At 41.2% G+C, this 23,691-nt stretch overlaps 1 protein-coding gene across 4 annotated transcripts in view; it reads left to right on the top strand.

Moving 5' to 3' along the window:
• The first annotated feature begins 1,577 nt into the window (after positions 1–1,577).
• Positions 1,578–23,691, top strand: part of XDH (xanthine dehydrogenase) — a 54,556-nt gene continuing 32,442 nt past the window's right edge. For 2 of the 4 annotated variants that reach the window (XR_011140483.1, XM_009686254.2), the window contains exons 1-12: positions 1,925–2,431; positions 9,508–9,565; positions 11,900–11,996; positions 13,192–13,300; positions 14,405–14,531; positions 15,368–15,429; positions 17,669–17,737; positions 18,595–18,663; positions 19,084–19,170; positions 20,499–20,640; positions 21,420–21,512; positions 22,337–22,488. Coding sequence is in view for 3 of the 4 variants with exons in the window: in XM_009686254.2 (XP_009684549.2) it covers positions 2,378–2,431; positions 9,508–9,565; positions 11,900–11,996; positions 13,192–13,300; positions 14,405–14,531; positions 15,368–15,429; positions 17,669–17,737; positions 18,595–18,663; positions 19,084–19,170; positions 20,499–20,640; positions 21,420–21,512; positions 22,337–22,488 (1,119 nt within the window). In the remaining variant the exon portion in view is untranslated. Of the gene's footprint in view, positions 1,589–1,833; positions 1,878–1,924; positions 2,432–9,507; positions 9,566–11,899; positions 11,997–13,191; positions 13,301–14,404; positions 14,532–15,367; positions 15,430–17,668; positions 17,738–18,594; positions 18,664–19,083; positions 19,171–20,498; positions 20,641–21,419; positions 21,513–22,336; positions 22,489–23,691 lie in introns of those variants that run through there. The other 2 variants (XM_009686267.2, XM_068940117.1) reach the window with 2 other exon arrangements.

The raw sequence follows: 23,691 nt of genomic DNA, 5'->3' as shown, positions 1-23,691 counted from the left end.
ATGGAGTTTTCAAAAATGACTAAGAGACTTCAACAGCACAAGCTTCATGCAATGCAGAGTTATCTAGAGGATTTAGAAAATTTTAGTTTGTTTTGGGGAGTCTTATTTCTCTGCCTGTGAAATGGGTGTGATAGCACTAGACTATGCCATCAGGGTGTTGAAAAATTAATAAATTTGTTCTTACATAATCACAGACACTGGAGGTGAGGTGTGAAGCTTTATATTACACTACAGTCTTTCTATATAGATCATTATTACACATATATTTCTTTCCATATTTATATTACATATATAGTAAATTGATGGGTTGCAAGCAAACCTTACTGTGGAACATCATAAGATGTTGGTCATTGGTTTAGCAGTAGAGAAATTACTTAAACATGATATCATATATAATTACAAGTATTCTTTAAACCTATGAAGAACATCTTGTATTTTAGAAAATTTAGATTAGGAAACAAAGTATGTTTGATTTTGATGTTAATACTGTAATGACTAGTTACCCTAAGATTGCTGTAACATGTTACCTGTGGTTATGACTAATAATTGTTATTTAGCATATTACAAAACTATACACAAGTATTAAGCTTATGTACACGGATTCTGACATTGATGCTTGGTACGTGAGGGTAGTGGGCATGTAAACTTGCACACAGATATGAAGCAACTAAATTGAATGTTTCTTGGAGAAAAAGATCATTTTTCTAATGCTCTTAAGCTACGAAGTGGGAGGTGGCAGACAATAGGTGTCAGCACTGGTCCAGCTATGCACGGCTTGACTGCAGATGTAGAACAAGATAGTCTGTGCTCATTGTTATTTTGGAAAACCTGCTGGAGCAGATTTTAGCTACAGTTCTTGGAAATGGTGTTAAGCACAAGTTTGCTTTGGGCTATACTTCCAGCAAACTGAGTGCCCATAAATCAGTGCTGAGACAATGACTGACAGTTTCTTATAAAACAGTTTATCCAGCTATAGATCAGGTAGTAGAGTACAGAGAGACGGAAGATAAAAGCTGGTAAAAATAATTTATTTATTGTATTCACTCTGACAGATTGCCGAACTACTGAAGGAAAGACTGTTCCTGGAAATGGTAATTTAATTAGGTTTTGTTGCTTCGTGAAATGGTCATAGATGTTAGTAGGAGAAAGACTTCGATGTAGTGCTTTTCCAGGCATTTTAAGGAAACCGTAAGACTAATTAAAACTATTAAGTCTGGTATGCTGAAGAAAGAAGGCAAAGTCGCAGAAATCAGAATGGCGCTGAGAGGATTAACTACAGCCCTAGGAAACTTCCATGACATTTTGGAATCGTGGAATTTTGTGGAGGAATTTTAACCTGGAACTAGGAGCTCAGATGTCTCAATCATGAATATAATGCAAGCCAGGGCTAGACGTCTGTGGATGATTCTGCAGGAGTTTTGGACAAAAAAACAGGAAGATGTAAACAATGGTTGCATAATGGAGAAGCCAGAAGAAATCACCAACAAGGAAAGAGAAGACAAAAATTCTTGAAAGAAGTAGCTTTTCCTCTGTGTTTCACTGGCAACATGCACCTAAGATCCAGGATGTGAGGTTTCAGCCAAAAAAGGTAACCCCAAAGGCTTTAAGAGCCCCAAAAAACCATTATGGTCTAAGCCCAGCACCTCTTCTGAGGTGCTGGATCAGAGTGTCAGTTCTCCGGAATTGCTTGTATCTGGAAAAATACATATATGTTTAAATTATTTCCTCGCAGGTGGAAAGCACTGTAGGTTTAAAATTCTAAGGAAAAATGGTGAAACAGATTTGCAGGCACTCTAGTAGCTAATCTGCATAGATAAAAGAGTTTTTAAATAAGGAGGTGTTCCCATGAGAAAGACCTCTATGCAGCGAATGGCCAGGTGAGTGGCTGTATACATAGAAGAGGGAAAGAGAACTTCTTCTTGTTAATACTCAGGGATGGGTAGCTGGGAGAATTGCTCCCCCTCCCCTGGCATTTGCATTGTGCTGCAAAATATCGTGAATTCCTGGCAGCTGTGGCGGTGGCACATTCTGAGTGCCCTGAGCTTGGCAGCATAATCTAAAGGGAACGTGACTGAATTGTGATTCAAGTTGATCTATTGCTATATAAAAGGGGGCGGGTCAGTTTGTTCAGTCCAACTCCTTTTCTGTCATTACTGCTGCAGAAGCACCAACCAAAGGCAGCTGGCACGCCTCTGTGTTGGCTCTTATATAATGTCGGGTTTCACAGGGTACTGATGTAGAAATAAAGTCAAACATTAAGACAGGCTCATAGTACTTGTCGTTGCATTGCCGGTGCTCGCCTTTCTGTGGGGTGTAGTGCTGCTCTCAGAGGGGTAATCTGTGACCCTGTTTGAGTGAATTTTGGAAGGTGTACAGGATGGCTCCAGAGAGGACAGGGGACGAACTTGTCTTCTTTGTGAATGGTAAAAAGGTAAGGAAGATTCCAGTTTTCTGTTCTGTTTGCTCCTGGACTGTGGGTTGATTATTTATTTGCCTAGTCATCTTTTCTTCCTCTGAAGTTCTCTAATATCAGCACAATTGCCATGACCGCTTTTGCATATTAGATTATGAGAACTATTTATTACTTTGCTAAGTGATTTTTTTCTTTCTTTGACTATTTGTGAAATATTCAAAGAGTAACATAACTATGTAACTTTACTTTTACTTTTTAGGATCTGTTTATAATAATTTGCTGCAATTCTGGGGTAACTTATTTTAAGTAAAGGTGCACTGACTTAATGCAGACATTTCTACTAGAGATAATTTAAATAATTAGAGCAGATCTGAAAAATATAACTCAAATATAAGCATCCATATATACAACCCATAAATTCGGTAAGTAATTCTGACTTTTGATTTTTAATAGAGATTTAAGTAAAACATTCATTCTGTTTCCAGTTAAGAAACTAGAAGACTCTATGAAATCAAAAATCTGTTAACTGATAGTTTTGCATACATTGAAAATGAAAGTGTCATGTAGATCAACTGCTGACGGTTGTGACTAAGAAGTCACAAGTCTGTGTACAAGAAGTCACTTCTGTGAAGAAGCGACTTCATGTCAGAGGGGAGAAGGTGGTGATTCTTGCATATGCTAGGCATCTTTGCACAGTTTCTCCCAGAATTCTCTTTCTCAGTTACGATTTTCCCTGACTAGCTGGTCAGCCTCTGTTCTGCAACAACTTGGAGTAAGTCAAGGTCGCCTCTTTTTTGAACTGAACAGCCTTTCAGCCTGGGGTCTGCAATCACTGGGAATAAGTCAAGGTTGCTTCTTTTCTGAACTATGACTACAAGCCAGTTCTGTTTCTGAGCTCAGCTCAATGTAAATCTTGCCCTGCCTCTCTCCCCTTCTCGAGATACCAGGGCAGGGAAATTTGTGCCATAGCAGCTGCTGGTTGGGAAACTTGGGAGGGGGAGGGTTGCATATTCACTGTGTACTGTGGAGCCAAGAGTTTGTGAACTTTCCCTATACACTGCTCAGGGGCAAATCATGTGCAGAATTAAGTCTGGGCTAGAGAATGAGTACTTCAGTCCCTCGAGGGATCACAAAATATTCTTATTTGGCTCAAAAGCTCTGTATACCGCCCTGCAGCCTGGTACAGGATTCTTATCATTTTTGCTTTTGGGCCCTTTGGCGATAAATTTAATCATGTGTAAAAGTGGATAAGATTGTTTCTACATTAAATAGATAAGGTGTTTCAGTTCCGAATTTGGATCTCAAATTGGGTTGGAATCTGAGCTTTCCAAGGTACTAGGGCATTTGATGGCAGAGCTTTGTTTTATCTGAGTATCGATAGTTAGCTGGGGAATGCAGTTTACCTAGAATGGGTTATAAGTTATCCAAAGGGCTCTCAAGTGTAATGCTCATGTAGAAGCTAGCCCTGGTTCTGAGGTTTCATAAAGGACAACTCTTGAATCTTTGCTTACATATATGATTAATGGTTCACATGTCAACATTAACTGACATGTCAGCTGTTCATTGTTTCTAAAGAGAGGTGAAAACCTGAAGGTCCAAGTTAATCATGGCTAGCTAATCAAGTTCGATCGCTGAGATCATGAAGCAGTGGCACAGGGTGATCTGTGAATTTCATCTAATGAATTTCTTACTATGGCAAGGACACAGGTGATATCTTTAATCTGTCTTGCTCTCTGTGGGATTTTTAGTGACTTTAGGTCCCTCCCTGTGTACCAAAATTTTTAGACGGTAAATTGGGAGCTTTTTGAGGCTTGCAGTGGGGGGGTGCCGCAAAGATGTTGAGCGGTCCAGGTCCCAATACAGTCCAAGTCTTCTGTCTTTGTGGTATACTCTAAAGCAAGAGAGTTGTACTTCTGGTGCTAGACTAGCTTATGTTCAGAACCAGTATACTGCTCGTGACAGGTGTGAAGAGTTTATAAAAAAAAATTCCTAAATGTATGTACAGCTGATGCTTTGACATCCCTTAGTGGTCAAGTATTACAGGAGTGTTGCTCTGGGTAAATCAGCAGAAAAACCCTTATTCCTGGAGGAGAATTTTGGCCTAATATATGAATATGTATATTAGTCAGTGCAGCAGAAGAAAAGGGACTGAGTTGCACAGAACTTGTTTTGTGGGGCTGTTCTTTTTTCTTAGGGGTGTGGGGTGAGGCAGTGAAGGGGAGAAAGCACAATGTAGACCCACGAAGGCTAGGAGCGGAAGGTGGCTACTTCCTTTTGTCATACCACACTCAGCAGTAGCATCTGCTGTCTGTTCTTGCTGTGTCTTGGAGTTAAAGCACATGCTGGGAATGGCATCTCGTTGCATTTCAGCACTTTTTATGGAACTACAGTTCCTTGTTTACAACAGACCCTCCCTAGAGCTGACCTTGGGCCTGCATAGAAGCATTATCACAATATGCTCTTGGCAGTCCTTTGTTAAAAAACCACCAGGGAACTGTTAATGCTACCAGCAGTACCAGCCAATTCCATGTGTCACGGCTGTGTCAGCATCTTTCCCTGCTGGTTTGTGGAACCAGAAGTGCTAGCAAAGAAGCAGGCTCCACCTGACCAGACAGGAAAGGGCTTCCTGGATTGTGCTCTGTCTAGAGCCTCCTTGGCATTTTTCTTACTCCCTTTTGGGGTGTGTTGCTAAAGTGTTATACCCCCACCAAATGCAGGTTCAGGAGAGAGGGTTGGACTCATGGGACAATCCAGTCTGTGGCAACAAATATGGCATTTGTCATTTGTTGGGACATTTTTGCACAGGAGAGATTCTGTGGTGGAAGGAGTGGTGGGAAGTGGCTGGGTAATGCTGTTGAAACAGCAGGTAGAGAGTTAGGCTATGGCTTCATCCATCTGGAGTCCCAACTTAGAATTCAAGTAAATGTACTGGAAGGACTGTGATACCATAGTCAGTGGGAAAGGTGACTGCTTTTTGAATCTGTGACAGCTTGACATTGCCAATGGTCTGCTGACACTCTTGTGTGGTACAAAACTGCGTGATAAGAGGTGGCTGATAAGATAGGAGCTTTCATGGCAACAAATCCTACTCCCTTGCATTAGCCCAGTCTGTAATGTTGTCAAGAAAAAGTCTCTTCAGAACAGCTGAGCATACTTAACATTCAGAATTGTTTATTTTAAGCACCTATTTACCTCACTGGACATGAAGCTTGGCATACAAGTAGCACAGTTATCTTGGTAGCCCTGCCTAGGCTATAATGGAAAGCAACACACGAAGCTTACAGCTAACAGTGGCAATTTTTGTTTTCCTCAGCTGGCAAGTCTGTCTCATTCATATGTAGCATATAATTTTAATTCAAACATCTAGAGTCGTTATTTCCATATCTATCCTGAATATTAAGAGGGGATCTCTGCTGGAAGCCGTGTTAGACCTCTTCCAAAGCCTGTGGATGTTTGATTGCAGATGGGCTCAGCCAAAATAATAGGATTTTTTTTGAGCTTTGGGACCCTCTGGGTCCCTACCATAGACAATGAATTATAACTTTTCGGTGTGCTGGTTTATAGCAGAACAAAACCTTCTCATTACTCATAGTAATTTTACATTGTGTGGCTATATTTAGTTTATTCTAATCTTTTTCCCTCTTAAATGAATTTTAAATCTGCCATTGACTTCAGGAATACATGGTCACAGATTTTAAGATCCTAGGGGGCCTTTACAGTTGTCTAGTCCAACTTGCTGCACAACAATCCAGTGAAAACCTTCCACCTTCTGTTCTTGCATCCAATTCAGTGACTAGTGACTTGTGACTGAATGGGAGCTTGTCATTCAGAAAGGCATCTGATTCTCATTTCAAGACCCTGCTGATGGAAAGCTTAGCAAATTGTTCAGTAAACGAGGAATTAATAATAATAAACTAGTTTCTGAGTTTTTTCTTTTTTCTTGTTTTTTCCTTTACAGACCTTGCTCAACTACGTTTATTGGAAAATACTTTATTTAACTTTCTGAGATTACTAATTTACATATGATGCTTTATATTGCAAATGAGAGTAATTTGAATTAATGAAAGGCAGGCAGAAAAGATAGTAAACTAAAAATATTTTCAGAGATCCAAGTTTCCTACGTGGTGGTGCTTTAGGTGGTCAGCCGAAGTCAAACCGATAAAATCTGATTCTGAAATCAGGGGGAAGTGAGCTCAACACCTTTCTGGATCAATCCACAGGCTGTAAGTATAGAGGGCTAGTTAGGAACTTGTTCCATGTAGTGCTTAGTGCTTGAAGAACTGTATGATTACGCCGGACTCCCTGCGGACATGAGCTGAGTATTTAAGAGTCTTAGAATCAGGAGACAAATACATGTATGGTACAAACACAGCAGTGCAGAGCAAATTTTTTAGGAGTCATCTGACTCTCAGTGCCCTCTTAACATTTCAAATAAAGTTTCTTTATGCATTTGATTAATTTTTAAGCTACCACGTACAGTTAAATTCACAGTTCTGAAGCTGAAGAAAAGTAGCTGTCAATAAGAGATACTTACCAGTATGATTTTTGGTTAAAAAAAAAAAAAAAGTAATTTTGCAAAAAGGAAATGTTTCTTTAATTGTGATATCAAAGTACACTGAGCCTACTCCCACTGAAGCCAATGGGTATAGTTCAGTTTCCGTCTGTACAGGGAGACTGGGGGAGGTGTGCAAGAATTGTTTTGATGGGTTAGATACTGTTCTGTGAATCATATTGTGCTGGGCGTCAGACAAGGGGAGATGTTGTCCCCGCCCGCAGGGTTTAACAATTTTTTAAGAACAAGTCACAGTAGGTGAGTGTAACAAACTCTGCGGGGAATGATATGTTGGAAGACAAAACCAGCATCAACAACAAGGGACAAGAGGCAGGAGCAGTAAAAAGCTCTTAGTCTGGTGTCAACAAAAGAGACTTATAAACAAGCATTGCCCCACTGGGAGTCGGACTGCAAAGAAATGACTCCTTGCTCTCTCCTGTGTGAGATTTGGTTCAATCCAGAATGTCCTCCAAACTCTCAACCCTTATCTCTCTCTGATCCCAAGTGTCTGCCAGCGTTACACATCTTCAGCTACAATGGAGTAATTTCAGTGGCTGAAGTAGGAATCCAGGCCTTTGGTTTGCATGGGACAGGAGCGTGCGTCGTTCATGACACGTTTTTGCTACCTAGCGGAAGCCGCTTTCTCAATAAAGTTAAGCAAACGCTTGACTTTGATGGGACTTCGCACATGCTTAAGTACTTCACTAAAAGCATGTGGAGCTGAGTGTCTAAATGCTTTACTGAATGAAGACTTAGGCCTGTGTTTTCTTGCGTACTTATCACTTCCTGAAAAAGACCCGTTCAGTGATTAAACTTCTCATTGCTCCGTTTGAGTACATAACGGAGTGCCTCTTGGATACTTTCAAGAAAACTTCTTAGACATTTTCATTGATTTAAGCATAGAATAATCTCAGTATTCTTTAACCATCCAGAAAACTATTTTTCTGTGCCTGGCTATTTTGGAAACTGCTTTGAAAGGGTCTGCACTGGCCATTGGCACAGACCTGAGGAAGAAACTCAGCTTGACAGAGAGGGTATGAGTTGCTGGGGAAGGCTCTTTGCCTGAGAAATACCTGTGAAAGGAAAATGCCTCCCTTTGTCCATGGGAGACTAGTAGTCACAGGCATTTTTTGGAGTTGTCTGTTTAAGTGTGTTTATTTACCAAACTACTGCAGAGGGATCTATGTGCTTATTTAGAACTGTCTGGCCGGGAGAGGACTCTTACTAATTTGTGTGCATGCAGGAGGCAGGAGAATGGGGAGCACTCCTGCTCTGAACAGCAGCAATGTGAAAGCTGCATGGCTTACAGGAAGACATCCCAAAGCTAGGAGGGATTCGGTTGCCTTGTAGATTGCTCCCAGTGCAGGAATGAAATGTCCAAAAACCAGTCAGTTGTGTTTTGTAGCAGCAGCTTTATCAGATGGCTTTAGAAATGTGGACTCAAATAGGAAGTATGAACTTTGTCTCTTTAGAATAGCCCTGTCACATGTCAAAGGCGTAAAGCTGAAGCAGAAAGCACAGAGGGTGTGAAGGTGTCTTATCAATAAGAAAAAAGGCTTACCCAAATGACTTCTGTTTCAATTTGCCCTTCAAAACTGGAAGAGATTAAATTAAACTGTAACTACTGTACTTAGGACTCGCATATGGTAGAAGCCAAGAACACGTGATTGCATTCCTGCACACACTAAATTTGGAAATGTTTCTTGACACTCTATTAATAACAGCAAAAGAGGAAAAGAAACTCTGCAGCCACTTAGAGGTACAAGATGGAACTTCGATTTCTGACCATAGGGCAGAGGTTGAAGTAAAATCTAATTGTATATGTAATAGATAATTGTTGATAATGTTGTTCATTAATGGGATGGGTTTGACTCAAAACATGCAGAGGAAATTTATCCTTGGCCAGAATTTCACATTCCCAGGTTTAGAATAGTTACTAATGTAACATTGATCAATATAACATTACCAGGGAAGAAAGAGAAATTTAAGTCAGGCTGGTACTTGTTCTCTGTCCTGCAGCACCGATATTGGTCATGTGAGGGTTTCCACTATTTATTCGTCAAAGTCTGTAATTGATGCTGTTTCTGTCATTCTGTTCATCTTATCTTCTTTTACCTTCTCTGTCTCTTATAGTAGTAAGAAGGAGAAGGGACAGAGGTCAGGTATGTCTAATCAGTAAAGGTGAGATGCAAGTTGTGGAGATGTCAAGAATTCAAAACTCAAGTCCAAAACGTGATTCCTTCTGTCTCTAGTCACTCCTAATTCTGTTTCCTTTCTGTTGTGAAGTGTCTTTTAAGGGTTTGCCTCAGTTTGCAGTGGCTGAAAACATGCTGCACGTCCTTTTCCCTGTCACAATAAATTCAAGGCAAAGTTGTTTCTGGATGCATATGACCAATATTGCTGAATGTAGTAAGGAGACATAATCAGTGGTTCTGCTCCCTGCTTTGTAAAAGAAGTTGTAGAAGGACTGAACTTCCTCTTCCAAGCTGACGCGAGTGTTGTAAAGCTTTCTGTGTGTAACAGTTCCTTTACCTTCTTGCAGGTGGTGGAAAAAAATGCGGACCCAGAAACGACTCTACTGACCTATCTACGAAGAAAGTGTATCCGATGTTAGAAGAAACTGCAGAAGGTTTTAAATGCCTGCAGCGTTTCATAATTGTTTACTGTTCTGCCTGTCGCTTGAGTGCTAGGCAGAACTTAAACACAGAGCATAAGAGGGAGTGCTCTACATGGGCTGGTACTATTTTTGGCTGGCAAAAATTACAGGAGGTATTCCAGACTAAAACATTAGTAAATTTTAAGTAATTTGCTTTAAAAAAACTTCAAATAATTTACTTCTACTTTAGAGAGAGATCTCTCAGAGTTGCTAGAAGTTAGCATAAGATGAATAGAAACCAATATAGATTGAACCATAAAATCGAAGGAAGTTTAGGTTTGTTCCACACAGATTGCAAAGGATTTTCTGACCAAAATATTACAGCCACTTGAGCAGCTTCTTGTGCCATCCAGTAATTTGGCTATTACTGAATAATATCCAATAATTTGATTATCTAATGCCCTAATTATCACAGGCAAGGTTGGGTGATCCAGGGGTGCAAAATCTGAGGCAGAGGTTCCCACCATGTACTACGGGCATGTGTACATGAATGGGTCCAAGAAGTTGTATGTTCATTTCACTGCTGTTTGAAGGTCGTCACACATAATCCAGCTTTGCTCCAGAGACTGGGTAATTATTACCCTGATATGACCATGCTGCCTGTTCTAGATCTGGTTCAGTAGGTAGTGTTCCATGTTTTCCAAGTTTTTGTCTGACCAGCTGTGAACAGACACCCACCAGACTGTTCACATCTGTGTTAGTGTATCCTTTAAAAAGAGTCATGCCTACTTATTTCACCTCCTCTGCTGTGTTCCAGCTATTGTCTGGGATCTGAAAGAAGTAGGATATAAATCATGCTCTTCTTTGGAGTTTCTGAGAACTATCGGCAGCCATATGTTATCTAACTGTACCTTGAGTGGACAAGGTTCAAGAGGGAAAATAAGTGATATGTCTCTTCTGCCTTTTTATGCACTTCTCACCAGTTGGCCTTATATGTCTAAGCTTGTTAATGTTGAGTGCAAATGTTTCATAAGAAGACAACCAGAGCTCTTTAAAGCCTTCTGCATGAATTTTCTGATGAATGTATTTTGTAGATGGCTAGGGTCAGACAAATACTTTGAGAAACATGTTTTATTGAGACAAATTAGCACTATTGTCAAGAGAAACCTTGGATGGCACAAGCAAGCTGTAGTAGATACAGGCCCATATGGAAACACTCAGTTTCAGAATGATTGCAGTGGAGGTAAAGATTATTTGAGTCGTCTGTATCATGAGTCCTGTTGCTTCTCCACAGGCCTGAATTGATAATCTCAGCACAGGTTTGTGTCCACTGCCGCTGAAAGCAGCTTTTCTTTCCCTGCAAAAAATCTCACTGCATTGGCCAACCCACTTCACGATAAATAACAGTGGTCTAGTTACTCTCTAATGAGAGAAGGAACATAAAGCAGAAGTGACCTGAGGAATTGTCTTCTGAAATCCCTTTGCAGAACATTTCATGTATTATCTGATTGGGAAATAGAGACAAGTGCTCAGTAACCTGTGGAGGAATCTGCTTAGGCCAGCCTGTACACTTTGTGGATTCCCAGAGATCTGTGCAGTGGTTCTGTGCCTGTTCACTACTTCTGGGTCTCAGTGTCTCCCTCCTGTGGTTTTATGGGACCCAAGCTACTGTGGAGTCCACCTGGCTGTTTTTGTCCCTAGGAGCCATTGCTCGGGAAGTCACCATAAACGGGGCCAAGAGATAAGCTGAAGTGGCCAGACCGTGACTACTGAGATTGCAGGTAGTTTGTGAGCAGTTCAAGTGCAGCTCCCATGTCAGTGCTGGTCAGTGTGACCTGCAGCATGGTGTGACTGCCCTGCCTGGGTGCCTTCCAGGTGGTAGGAATCACCAGGTACAGGAAGAAATCAACCACCTGTTGAGGGAAGCTGAAGTAGATGTCACCTTGTGTCTCAGGGATGTGGCTGCATGGCCGAGCAAGCTCTGGTCAGCAGTTACTGAGGGCTTTGACTCCCTTACCGCGTTTCTTTTTCTCAGGAAAATGAGAAGTGTTGAAGCTCAGAAAATTTTAGCTTATTCTGAAGAGTCTATTGGAATATGGGCTTCCTCATTATTAGACTTTGAGGTGTTGATCTTATAGCTCACGTTCCACCATTTGAGACTTTGCTGATGTCAAATTAAGTTGTTAAACAAGAAAAATAAAAGTCCTTGGTTTCCATTGAGAACATTTAGGGAACAGATTGCTCAGCTTTCCAGACTGGTTGCTAAACTCTGACAACTATTTACTAAGCAGGCTTCTGCCAACGCGCCTCATGTTTTCCTTAACTCCTGTTCACTCAGTGGGCCTATGTGGAACCAAACTAGGCTGTGGAGAAGGTGGATGTGGTGCTTGCACTGTTATGATATCCAAGTACAATCCCTTTCGAAAGAAAATCCTGTATCCTTTGCAATTCAAACTCTTCTACAGAGAGTGAAATGAAATGGGGACATATCCAGGTTCTTGACATTCCAGACACAGTGCTGTTTAAAAAATGTTGTATAATATATGTTTCTGCCAAAACATCATTTATCATTTTCAGAACCTAACGTCACAAGGCTGAAACAAGAAAGTATTTTTTCCAACAGCGTTGCACAATGTTGATAGGGACTATTTCATCTTGCCCTGAAATATCTGCACTGACCCCAGCACATAGTCTGTCTGCATTTTCCAAGTCCAGAAAACCTTTATGTTCCTTTTTTTCAATGTAGTATAACTTTCTGCTGTGATGACCCAAATAATGATTAGTGTGATAATATCTTTATTGGTGTTGCATCCCTAGAATAATCTGACTTCTGCAAGTCAGCAGATATTTGCTATTTGTCTACTTCCATTGTTACCTTCAAAATGACTCTTTTTTTTTTTTTTCCTGAGATGTAAGATTTTTTCTATTCTCTGTTTAATTAATTGAGGAGTGAAGGAATGGAATCAAAGAGGGGAATGGAGAGGGAAGATGGGACAGAAGGATAGGACTGAGGTTATTTTTTCTGGGGGAACAGAAAAACACTCTTGAGTGTGATATGTTTGGAATAACACTTGGAGATACTTTAATTTGGGATCATCTGACTTCTTGATTCTGTTTAGCAACATGGCCTTGAATAGGATATCTTTAGGGTCATTCTTTCTGTCTGGATAGAAAAGAAATAAAATAGCTGGTTCGTATGAAAATATTGGCAGCATTATTCTATTTCACCATGTATACCATGCAGAAATGAGCAAGAGCTTCTTACTCTTACATAAGCGTTCTTTGTGAGTGGGTCAAGCTAGTTCTCTAACATCTTGGTATTTGTTGTCTGCCCCTTTAAACTGCTTACATGGGATCTGTAGCTTAACATGCAATGAAGATGTTTAAAGCTATTATTTCTAGGTCAGATCTTGTGGTGCATACTCAATTTAAACTTCAAGTGAAGTCAATGGGAGCTTTGGCTGGGTAGATGCTGTAGGATTTGACTGGTGAGCAATGTGTGCATCACATCTATTTAAGTGTTTTTGTAGCCACTGCTAGAGTCTCTGAGTACCCTCCTGCTCTCCTGGATACCTCTTTCCTTTGCTGAGCAGCACTGTCAACTGGAATGACCTTAATTGATTATTCTAGCCACTATACTGCCAATGCTTGCCTCTTCCCCATCTGTGCCCTGCATCATGTAGCTGTAACTACTGTTGAAGGCATAGGAAACACAAAATCCAGGTTGCACCCAGCCCAGGTAAGCTATTAATAATGGTAATTTAAAAAATATTCTTAAAATCCACTCTATCTTTTTATGTTAATTATTCCTGCTCTGGGGATCTCTGAGAGATCCATCATAATGTTAAAGCTGAGAATTTGACTTTCCACATGAGCAGACTGTACTTGTAGGAATGGGTCAGCAATGGAATCAAACTCCCACTTCAGTACAGCAACTCTGTTATGACCCAGCTAGTTAATGGACGCTATCCCAGCTGTATTGCTAATGCTTGCGTTCTCAGGCAGCACGGCTATGTTTGACCCAGGACCTGTATCAGGAACTAGAAAGACTAGTGTTGTTGTGAAACCCTACATGAGGACTGCAAGCCAGGAAATCCAAGTTAGTTTTTGACTCTGCTGTGGCCTTCCATGAATGACCTTGGTCTGTCCTCCTGCATAGTTAGGGTCCTTCCCTGGAATGGTTAAGTAAGATTTTGTTCAGCAGTGTTTCCGGAGACCCAGAACGTTTTTGATGGGAAGAAGTGACAGGAATATGAAGACTTGCTCGTCCAGCGAGGTATTATATTGCACTTCTTCTGGAAGACAAGTTATTTCAGCGTTGTCAGAGACACTGCTCTTTTAAAGGAAATTGATTCATCTCAGCATGTATTGTGGGTAGGACTTCTGCCAATTTCTATCTGAGAAAGTAAACAGCAAAGAGAAAGATAAGTTAGATATGCATGAATGGATGGCAGCTAGTTTGACCTTTATTTGCTTATCTTCTTTTCCCTACCTCCTCTGATGACTTTGACAGCTAAGCTTTGAAATTGAAACTCAGGTCTATGCAGATAGCTCCAAACTTCTAGTGTGGCAAATCCTTCTCTGGAGAAATCCCAGTCTCATTGGAGGCTTCTAGGCATCTTCAGTTACTTCGGGAGTTTGACGTCTCATGTAGATTTCTCAGTGTGTTCTCCTCTTGGAAGTATGCTTCAAAGACTAAGTGACCATCTCATCAGCGAATATCTAATCTCATCCTTCAGTGAGCCTGTCATTTTAACAGAGATGCTGCAGAAACACAAACAAGTAGACCCATGACCTCATCTTGATATTATGAGCTGATGGTTGTTGTTAATTTTCTTCCCAGGAGAGAATAGCAAAAAGTCATGGGTCCCAATGTGGCTTTTGCACTCCAGGTATTGTCATGTCCATGTATACATTGCTTCGGAACAAACCTGAGCCCAAAATGGAGGAGATAGAAGATGCTTTCCAAGGTAATGCCCACAGCCCTGCAGAGATGCAACCTGTGCTGCTTTCATTACGTCTACTTCAGAAGTGGGATGGAGGTGCACCTTTGTGTTTAATGTATTTCATTTAAGACAGCCGATTGTTAGAAGCTTAAGAACTAGTTTTTCCCCTAGGAAACTGGCCGGTTGGTATGAAGTGAACAAAAATGGCCCATGGAGAATTCCACAGAAGCTCATTGTTTGCGCTGCAGCAGTAGCGAGTGACTTCAGCCTTGGATTAGCACCCCACTGGGCTGAGCACAGAACAAAATGGTAGCCAGTCACTGCAGGGCGTATAGACTCCACATCTCCTTGTGGAGGGCAGTTCACCACTGGTACAAGAGCTTGCAGAGGTGACGGAACATCTAGGCCAGCTAACCTCAGGTGGAGGGGTGAGACAGCAGTACATGATGGAGCGGGGCAGAATCTGACTATGTAAAGCAGCTAAGAGGCTGCTGTTACAATTGAGGTTACAGCTGTTACCAGGCTTCTGGCAGTGACCTGAGAGGAAATCAGATGCAGGAAGAAAGTAATCTATTTGTAATTCAAGAGACTGCATAATTGGTATGCTGATTAGACTCACACGATTGAGGTAAATGAATAGGGCAGATTATTGAAATTTTAAATTGAAATCAACTTAGAGAAATTGCAAAAAGGCATGGTGGGATTGTTGCAAAATTATTCATGAAATTTTTCTTCCGGTTTTTCAGTTAGCTTTATCCAGTTTTGATGAGTTATTGCGAGAAATGATAAAATGTTCTAAAAGAGGACACATTCTCAGCTAAATGACACTAAATATTTATTCTTTTGCTCTGGCAACGCAGGGAACTTGTGTCGTTGTACGGGATACAGACCCATTCTGGAGGGATACAGAACATTTGCCAAAGTAAGTGGCCTCAGATAATGTTTAAAGGCTCTGGAAGGCTGGATGGCTTTCTCTCTGTTGCTTAAATACACCACGAACTGAAGCGAGGAGGAAAAAAATATATATGCTACAACCCAGCTCCAACTCTTGATCCATTCATATGTGCTTCATGCATTGATAATGAAAGAAGATCAGCTCATTTACTCACTGTAGATGCTGGAAGTGGAGTGCTTTAATGAGATCCACCTGATAGTCCCTTTTTGGATCACAAGTAGCCAGACTCTTTGTAATTCTTTTCGACAAGTCTCTGAAAAACTCGACGTCTCTGCATGATACAGCTTGCAGATGACCTCTGATGTGGGAAGAGTGTAAAGGTGCAGTGCATGAATAGGAGCATATCGTGGGGAATCTGATCAGACAGTTGCTTTCTAGAAAGATGAGCTGAAATAGCACTGGAATGAAGTTGAAGTCACTGCTACATAGCTCTTGCTCAGCACTTAGCTACTGGTTTGGGTGGAGTGTGAAGCTTTGGTTTTCTCTAGCCCCTTTGTTTTTGAAGGACTGCTGCAGGCTGTGAAGGAAAGAAGATATTTCCAGATATTTCAGTGATTATTAGCCACCCATGGGACTACATTAGCATTAAGCATCAAAAGTAAAGAGAGAATTTTAGAATGCTGTCTGTTAATTTTATTTCGCTATCCAGAATTATGATCAAAAAAAGAAAATACAAGCAGGAGTGAGATCCATTACAATTGGTTGATAGATCCAGTCGATATAGTCTACTTGGATTTCCAGCAGGCTTTCAACACAGTGTCTCCCCAAAGGCTTTTAAAGGAAATAAGCAGCCGTGGGTAAGAGGGAAGATCTCTGAATGGATGAAAGATTGGTTGAAAGGCAGGAAACGGCAAGTAGGAATAAATGGTGTGTTCTTGCAATGGAGGGAGGTCACTGATGGAGTTCTGCTGAGACCTGTGGCGGGAGCAGAGCTGTCTGAGATATCCCTATATGAGTTGGAAAAGAGAGTGAGCAGTGAGGTGGGAAAGTAAGTTCCCTGATGATACCAAGTTATTCTGAAGAGTGAAGACCCAATCAGATTATGAGGAATTTCAGAAGGACTTTATGAGAGACCTGAGAGACTGGAGAATAGAGCGGAAAACAAGGTTCAGGGAAAATAAGTGCAAAAAGATCCCCAGAGGGAAAGGTGGTCCTCATTTCACATGTAGAATGATGGACTTGAGCAGACTATTAGCATGCAGGAACAGGATCTTGGGGGTGTGGTACGCGGTTCCGTGGAAGCACTAGTTTCTCACTGGTGGTCAAAACAACATTTCAAAGGGTAGAGAACAAAACAGAAAACACTGTTATGCTGCTGTCTAAATCATGGCTCTGCTATACCTTGGGTACTCTGTGCAGTTCTGGTCCTCTTATCTCTTAACAGGGTATAATGGAAATGAAAAAGGTTCAAAGAAGTGCAGTAAGGATCACAGCTATGGAAAACTGGCTTCCATACAAGAAACACTGAGTATGCTGGGACTCTTCAGCCTGGAAAAGAGATGAGGGAGGTGGGAGGTGTTCTACATAGCCCATATGGTAGTTGACAGAGGCTTCTGATAGAGGCCTACAAAATTATGATGGGCAGGAGAAAGATGAACAGATACCAGCTGTTTTCTGCCTCATCCAATGCAAGAACAAGGTGTCATGAAATTAAACTAGTTAGGTTCAAAACAAACAAAGGGAAATGGTCTTCCATGCATCAGGTAGCTGTCCTGCAGAACTCGCCAAAGGATGCTTTGGGCACCAAAAGCTTACACAGGGTCCAGGAGAGACTGTGCAAGTATCTGGAAAGACAGCTACTGAAGGTTATTAAACAGACATAAAACCACATTTGGTTAAGGTATTCCCCTGATCTGAATGCAATTGGAAGCTGGTAGAGTACTGTGTATTGTATTACATATGCTTGCCCCTCTTACTGTTCCCAGGGTATCTCCTTAGAGCTGCAGCTGGGCCAGAGCACTGACTCAAAGGTCTGGGCAGTTCTAAACCAAAACAAAGGGTCTATCTGTAAACTGGACGTGTCCTATCCAACAGGCTGCTGGAGACTGCCTTACGTAGGCAAAGGGAAATACCTATTTACTTCCATCTCCCATTTCTATTTTGGAAATAATAAATGTGGGATCAATTTCTCTGACAAGGGGAATCAAATATGTTTCATTTTCTTGGAATGTGCACATTTTTCTCAGAAAAGTCTTTTTCCCCATAGGACTGGGGTTGCTGTGGGAGAGTAGCCAATGGCACTGGATGCTGTCGTAGTGAGGAGGAGAATAGCATGGTAAGCTGAATAAAGAAGTCATTTCACAATTGACTGATTTCAAAATTGACACTCCACAATTTTCAATATAATATTAATGTAATTTTGACATGTGAGTCATCTCTCTGTCTCTGCTGTAGTGCAGATATTCAGAGAGGTCTGCGCTGGTTTGAATGTCTGTGTCTTAGAAGACACTGCCATTAGATATATCCTGATTAGCATAACTAGTGATTGTGACGCAGCTTTTAGAATAATGAACTAAATACGTTCCTTCTGCATCTACAAGGTGCAACACTTCTGTAAAATTGCAGGCGGAAAACTGTAAGCAATGTGTTACCAGCTTTTGGGATATTGAAGCTATTCATTCTTCTGTGAAATGAAGATAACAGATCTCTAAGCCATTTTATTCTCCAATATGCTCTTTCCCAAACTTTGCAGTACAATGATGAATTAAGTAATTTAATCACCATTCCAATAAATTGTACAATCTGAACCTCTGGGAGAATCTGAAGGAAAAAAGTTCATTACGTTTTATGTACCAGTTGACGTGCAAAAAACACAGAGATGAGGAGAGAGAATTAGGGCATAAGGTAGTACGAATGTAAAATGAAATTAAGAAAGAGCGAAAATAAAGGAATTTTTTGTTAGGAAATTTCAGTGAATTGTTGTGAATTCTTTGTTAGGAAAAATCCAGCGTTATATGGAATACTCCAGCAATTACAGTTGCTTGGAGTTCTTTCATCAAAATAGTTCGTTAATTAGTTCATTAATGTTACTGAAAGTTTCTGTGATCCAGAGTTTGCTAAAGTATATCCTGTAGAAGCTGGAATTATCTGACTTTGTGCTGAATAGCTGAAGTGTGCTTGTTTCTTCTTCAGACTGGGGGTTGCTGTGAAGGAAAAGCCAACGGTCCAGGCTGCTGCATGAATGAAAAGGAAGACAACGTGGTAAAGGCCCCACTGAACTATTGCCTTTTCTTTATTGCAGCTGTTTTGGAGTCTTATCTGTCTCGTTTGCTTTGTGTCAAAGCCTGGTGCACTTAATTTAGTTGCATTTATGCAAAGGAGTTTGGACTAGCTTTGATGATCTTACCTCAGAAAAGGTATTTTTGGTGTCATTTAATACACCAGTTTGAAAGTGATGTCACTTCTGATTGGCAAACACCTGTGAGACTTGCATTTTTTTTTCAGAAAAATCTGACTGGAGAGCTTGAAATGCTGGCCAGGTGACATCTGTTCACTATATTTGCCATTCTGTGCTCCGTGAGATAGTAAGAGGCATTTGACTGGAAAAGAGGAAAGAGTTAGAGGTATACGTGGAAAGCTTACTTCTCTGCCTCCCAAATTCATGCATTTTCTTTTTCACAGACAATGATGTCCTCCAGCCTGTTCAATCCCTCGGAGTTCCAGCCCTTGGATCCTACACAGGAGCCAATCTTCCCACCAGAGTTAATGGTAAGCTCATTTAAAAGGAAATGGTATATGATTCATTGGCTTCATCATTCTGCACAGGATTTGAGAGTCCCCACCTTCTCAGCCCTGAGGAAACGGCAGTGCAGATGATGGATGATGATAAAACAAGACACATGAGCATGAATGCTTCCATGTTTTATGAAAGGTCTTTGCCAGCTAGGGCGGCTTAGAGGATATGCAGGCCAAGTGCCTTTCCCAGCTGGCTGGCGGCCCTCTCTGTCTGTCACCACGTAACTTGTCACCACCTGCTCTAAGTTTGCCTTCTTTTCTGGCCACTGCCCGTCTGGGGGTGGAGCAGTTGCTCACACTTGGATTTCAGTTTACTAGGTCACATGTGAACCTATACAGTAAACACAACTGTGTCTGAGGTAATCACCCTGTCAAGGGAGAAAAGTAGAAACTCTGGGATGTAGTTGAAAATATGTTGGGAATAGATCACTCTGTAGAAGGACCAGCTTCTCTCCACTCAGTGTGAAAATAAAAGGTAAAAAAGAAGGTATCCAGCTCACACTGACATCAAAAGTTATATGAGATTAGTTTATCTCCCTGTTTCATTCCTGTCTTTGTGGGGCTAGCTTTCCTCCTTTCCTCTCTGCAGAAGAGCTCCATGGCAACAGAAGTGTCCCAGCTAGGAGTCTAGTCCAGCACGTGGCAAGTTTACAGTTTCCTTCACATTTAACAAACAATCAAAATTCAATTGTTAGTTCTGCTGTTGCACCCAGGTCAGCCCAGCACAAATATGTCACGAGCTACAGCTCTATTGGGGTCTTACAGAACGTAACACAATAGATATGTATAGGGCCTCTGCTTCTTTTCTATGTTCTCCTGCATAAGGGTTGATCTGCTGTTGCTGGGAGGCGGCCATGTTAGTCTTTTGTCTTAGGTCATTGAGCAAAGGGAATTAGAAAGAGAACCAGAATCTGGCGTTACAGCTGTTAATTCAAATTCAGCAGTGCTAAAGACACTGTTGCAGTGAGATGAGAATGGAAAACCCATTATTTCTGAGGTATTTCTGAAGCCACCAGCACCTGCCAAAATTCATGGCAGATGGACCTTGCTAAAGGAGGTCTTGCTAAGGAGATGTGGCAGCAGAACGCAGCTGACAGTGTCAGGAGGGAAAAGCCTTTTATTAGCATGAGAGTCTTATCAGTGCCAGATAAACAGTGGAGAATGACTGACTGCCAGCAACAGTGTGGCTGCACACAGGTGCCTGTTAGTAACCCAGCTGAGCAGGAGCAGACATGGGCAGCATGTATGCAGAGGGATTCTTAGCTTGATGTGGGGTCTGAACTCTGATTTCACTTTTGCAGACTCAGAGTAACAAACAGCAGAAGCAGCTTTGTTTCAAAGGCGAGCGTGTGATGTGGATCCAGCCTACAACTCTCAAGGAACTGGTGGCCCTCAAATCCCAGTACCCCAGTGCCAAGCTTGTTGTAGGGAACACAGAAGTGGGTAAGAGGAAGGGCTCTTGCTCGTTTTCGGTAGTTGGAAACTTCATGGAGTATTTCATGGGAACCGTGCAAGTTTAAACTTCCTCTATGCCATTGGTGTTAAACACCTGTCTACCCGGCATATGTAGGGATACATTTTCTCAGGTGGATTGATCTCACAGCAAATATTTTTCCTGATTCTTTGCTAAGTCAAACAAAAAAATGCTAATCCAGATCTCTTGAGATTGTGTGCTAGCTTTGTGGATTGTTGAGAAGAGGGACAGAAAAAACACTCTTTTGTCAGGGAGGGGAGTGGCACACCGTAAAATGTCCTGTGAAACTTGCATGTTGAAAGATTTTCAAGGAGTTGAGTACACTCTCAGGACTCAAAATCGTACTGAATTTCTTCCAAAATACATATTTCTGCAAACAAAAGGTGTGATAAAGAGATTTAAGATATATGTAGTAATTCTGTTATCCTGAACAATTAATTCAGGGCACATCCCCCCAGTTTTGTTTGGTTCACAGTATTCATTCTTCTTTCCTGAAGCATTATGTACAGCTATAGCCATGTTACATGAGCACAAGTGTAGACAGAAGTTCCTAAAACTTCCTTTTGAGAATTCCAGCACTGGCAGAAAATAGCTTTTATTTTGGTGTCTCTATGACCTTACGTATTTTTTGTAACATATAGTTGGTGAACTGATTCTTTAACGGACCTGCTGCCATTTCATCGAGAAACAGTTAACTTAGGCTGTCGGTCACCTGTGTGTAACTGAAGGAATCTTACCTTTTCCTAAGGTATTGAGATGAGGTTAAAGAACATGTTGTATCCAGTGATAATAGCACCAGCATGGATCTCTGAAATGAATGCTGTTCAGCACACTGAAACAGGTGAGCGAGAAGGAGACTAAGTGCCTGTGAAATGACTGAGGACTCCAAGAAAATAATAAAGACAATGTACAGGAAAAGCCTGAGATTATAGACCAGTTTCTATATCCATTAGTGCCTCTCCCATGCAGGGAATCAAGCTAGTGATATGTACACATAACTTGAGAATCAGAGAGGGTTTTTAGTGAAGATATATTAGACATTTACCTCACGTTGTTTAGTGTTTTATGTATAGTAACTGATTTAATAATGAGTGTAAATGGGCAATCTTTTTATTTAGAAAGGTTTTAAAATTAGTATAATTTAGGAAAAAGCACTGGATTCAACAGTCCAAGTAAAGTATTGCATTTATCTTTATGATGGGAGTAGGTCAAACGTAGAAATAATTAGGAGTAAAAGGAACAATGCAGTTCTTGGCTGGCACCTTCATGTGCAGCCTAGTGGCGTGTTTAAGATGGGAAAGTGGAGTGGGGTTTGGATTTCAGTTCTCAAAAGACCAGCTAACATCTACAGGAAGAGAATATCCTTTATATACACTGCGGCACAAGGGAGGGTGGGCAGATCATTCTCATGTGAGAGGCAGTACCACCATGAGCTGTGATTTAAAAGTGAATTTTGTTCTGGGTATGTGGTGTTTGCATGCAGCGCATACTGTTTTTTCTGCAAAATGAAATAGTATGACTGAATGTCTTCTCCAAACCCTGCTGTCCAGTTAAACTCAGTGGCATCTAGGCTTTGTTTGTAGACACAGTTATAGCTATGTCCTGCTGTACTTTGACATTTGGGAGAAGAAAAACAAGTCTTTTCATTTGTTTATTCATTTTTAGGGGTCAACTTTGGGGCTGCCTGTACCCTGAGTTCAATAGAGGAGGTGCTGAGAAAAGCAGTGGCAGAGCTTCCTCCTTACAAAACAGAGGTGTTCCAGGCCGTCCTTGAACAGCTGCGGTGGTTTGCAGGGCCACAGATCAGAAATGTTGCAGTAAGTGTCTCAGGAGCATCAGGGACTGGAATTGAAAGCTCATTCTGAGGAGCTGGCCTCCCTTATTCAATATTATGCCTTGTGCTCCTCATGCAACCTAGGCAAAGAATCTGGTACATCTAAAACATCCCCTGGAACAACATGAGTCTCAGCTGGTGTCTGTGCTACACTGATATCACAAATCCATCAAGGAAAACATGGCCATTGTCCATGTCTTCCACTGCTATTGTTAGGATAAACGGAGGAAACTTTAAACCTCTGTAGAGAGGTCTGGTTGTGATTTAACAAAAATGAATTTAGAGTGCTGGACAAAACTTCGAGGAAGCAGATGTGTAGGCTTTTGCCAGCACAACTGCAGTAGTCAGAGGGTTAATGCATCAGTTCTAGCAAATTTTCAGAGGCCTGCTGATTTTCCACAAGCAATAAATTTCATTGTTTAAAAGTGAAACTCTCCTGGAAAAAAAAAATCTTTTATAGGCGCGTATCTCAGAATTCAAATTCCTTTGATGGTGTCCCTGCTAGTGCTTCTGGTGGAGATGGAACTTATGACACTGCTTCAAAGCATTTTGGTTCTGGTTTTGTTCCTGCTTCTTTTGTAGATAGAGGTTTTCATTTTCTACTGATAGGGAAAAGAAAGCTGTGAAAGGGGCTTTAGTAACATTAGGAGCTGCTTGAAACACACGGGCACTGCTTGGGTGCTTTGGGTGCTGAAAGCAGAGTTACAGTGTCTTTATTATGTCTGACACTCTGTAGGTCACATTGCCTTGAAATTTGAAGGTCTATGTGAAGCAATCAGAACAGTAACACTTCAGTGCAACGTCTGAGAGGAGTATCGCTGCAGAGACAATAAAAATTGAGGCTGTACAGCTTTTTAGTGTGGGGATGCTGCACCTATGCAAAAGCAGAGTTTCAATAGGGTGTGCAAAGAATATAAGTTCTAAGGCCTCTTCTTGGTATTTTCCATGCTGTCTGAAACTAGGGGACAGAGGAGATGGGTTCAGCCAGTTCAAACTGCATATATTAAATTAAAAAAATGTATAGCAGGCAGAGGAGCCAACCTGCCGAACAAAGTATTTTGATCTACAAGATACTATCCTATACATTTGTACTGCAGCCAACAAGCTTGGGTTCCTGAATGTCATCGAAAAGATGCTCTGCACTTTAATGGTTCTTCCCTGAATTTCCGCTACTGTATTTGAATTT

Source organism: Struthio camelus, chromosome 3 (assembly GCF_040807025.1).
Source record: "Struthio camelus isolate bStrCam1 chromosome 3, bStrCam1.hap1, whole genome shotgun sequence".
Lineage (NCBI taxonomy): Eukaryota > Metazoa > Chordata > Aves > Struthioniformes > Struthionidae > Struthio > Struthio camelus.
Note: the sequence above shows the minus strand (reverse complement) of the source record. Positions and strands in the feature narration are given on the sequence as shown.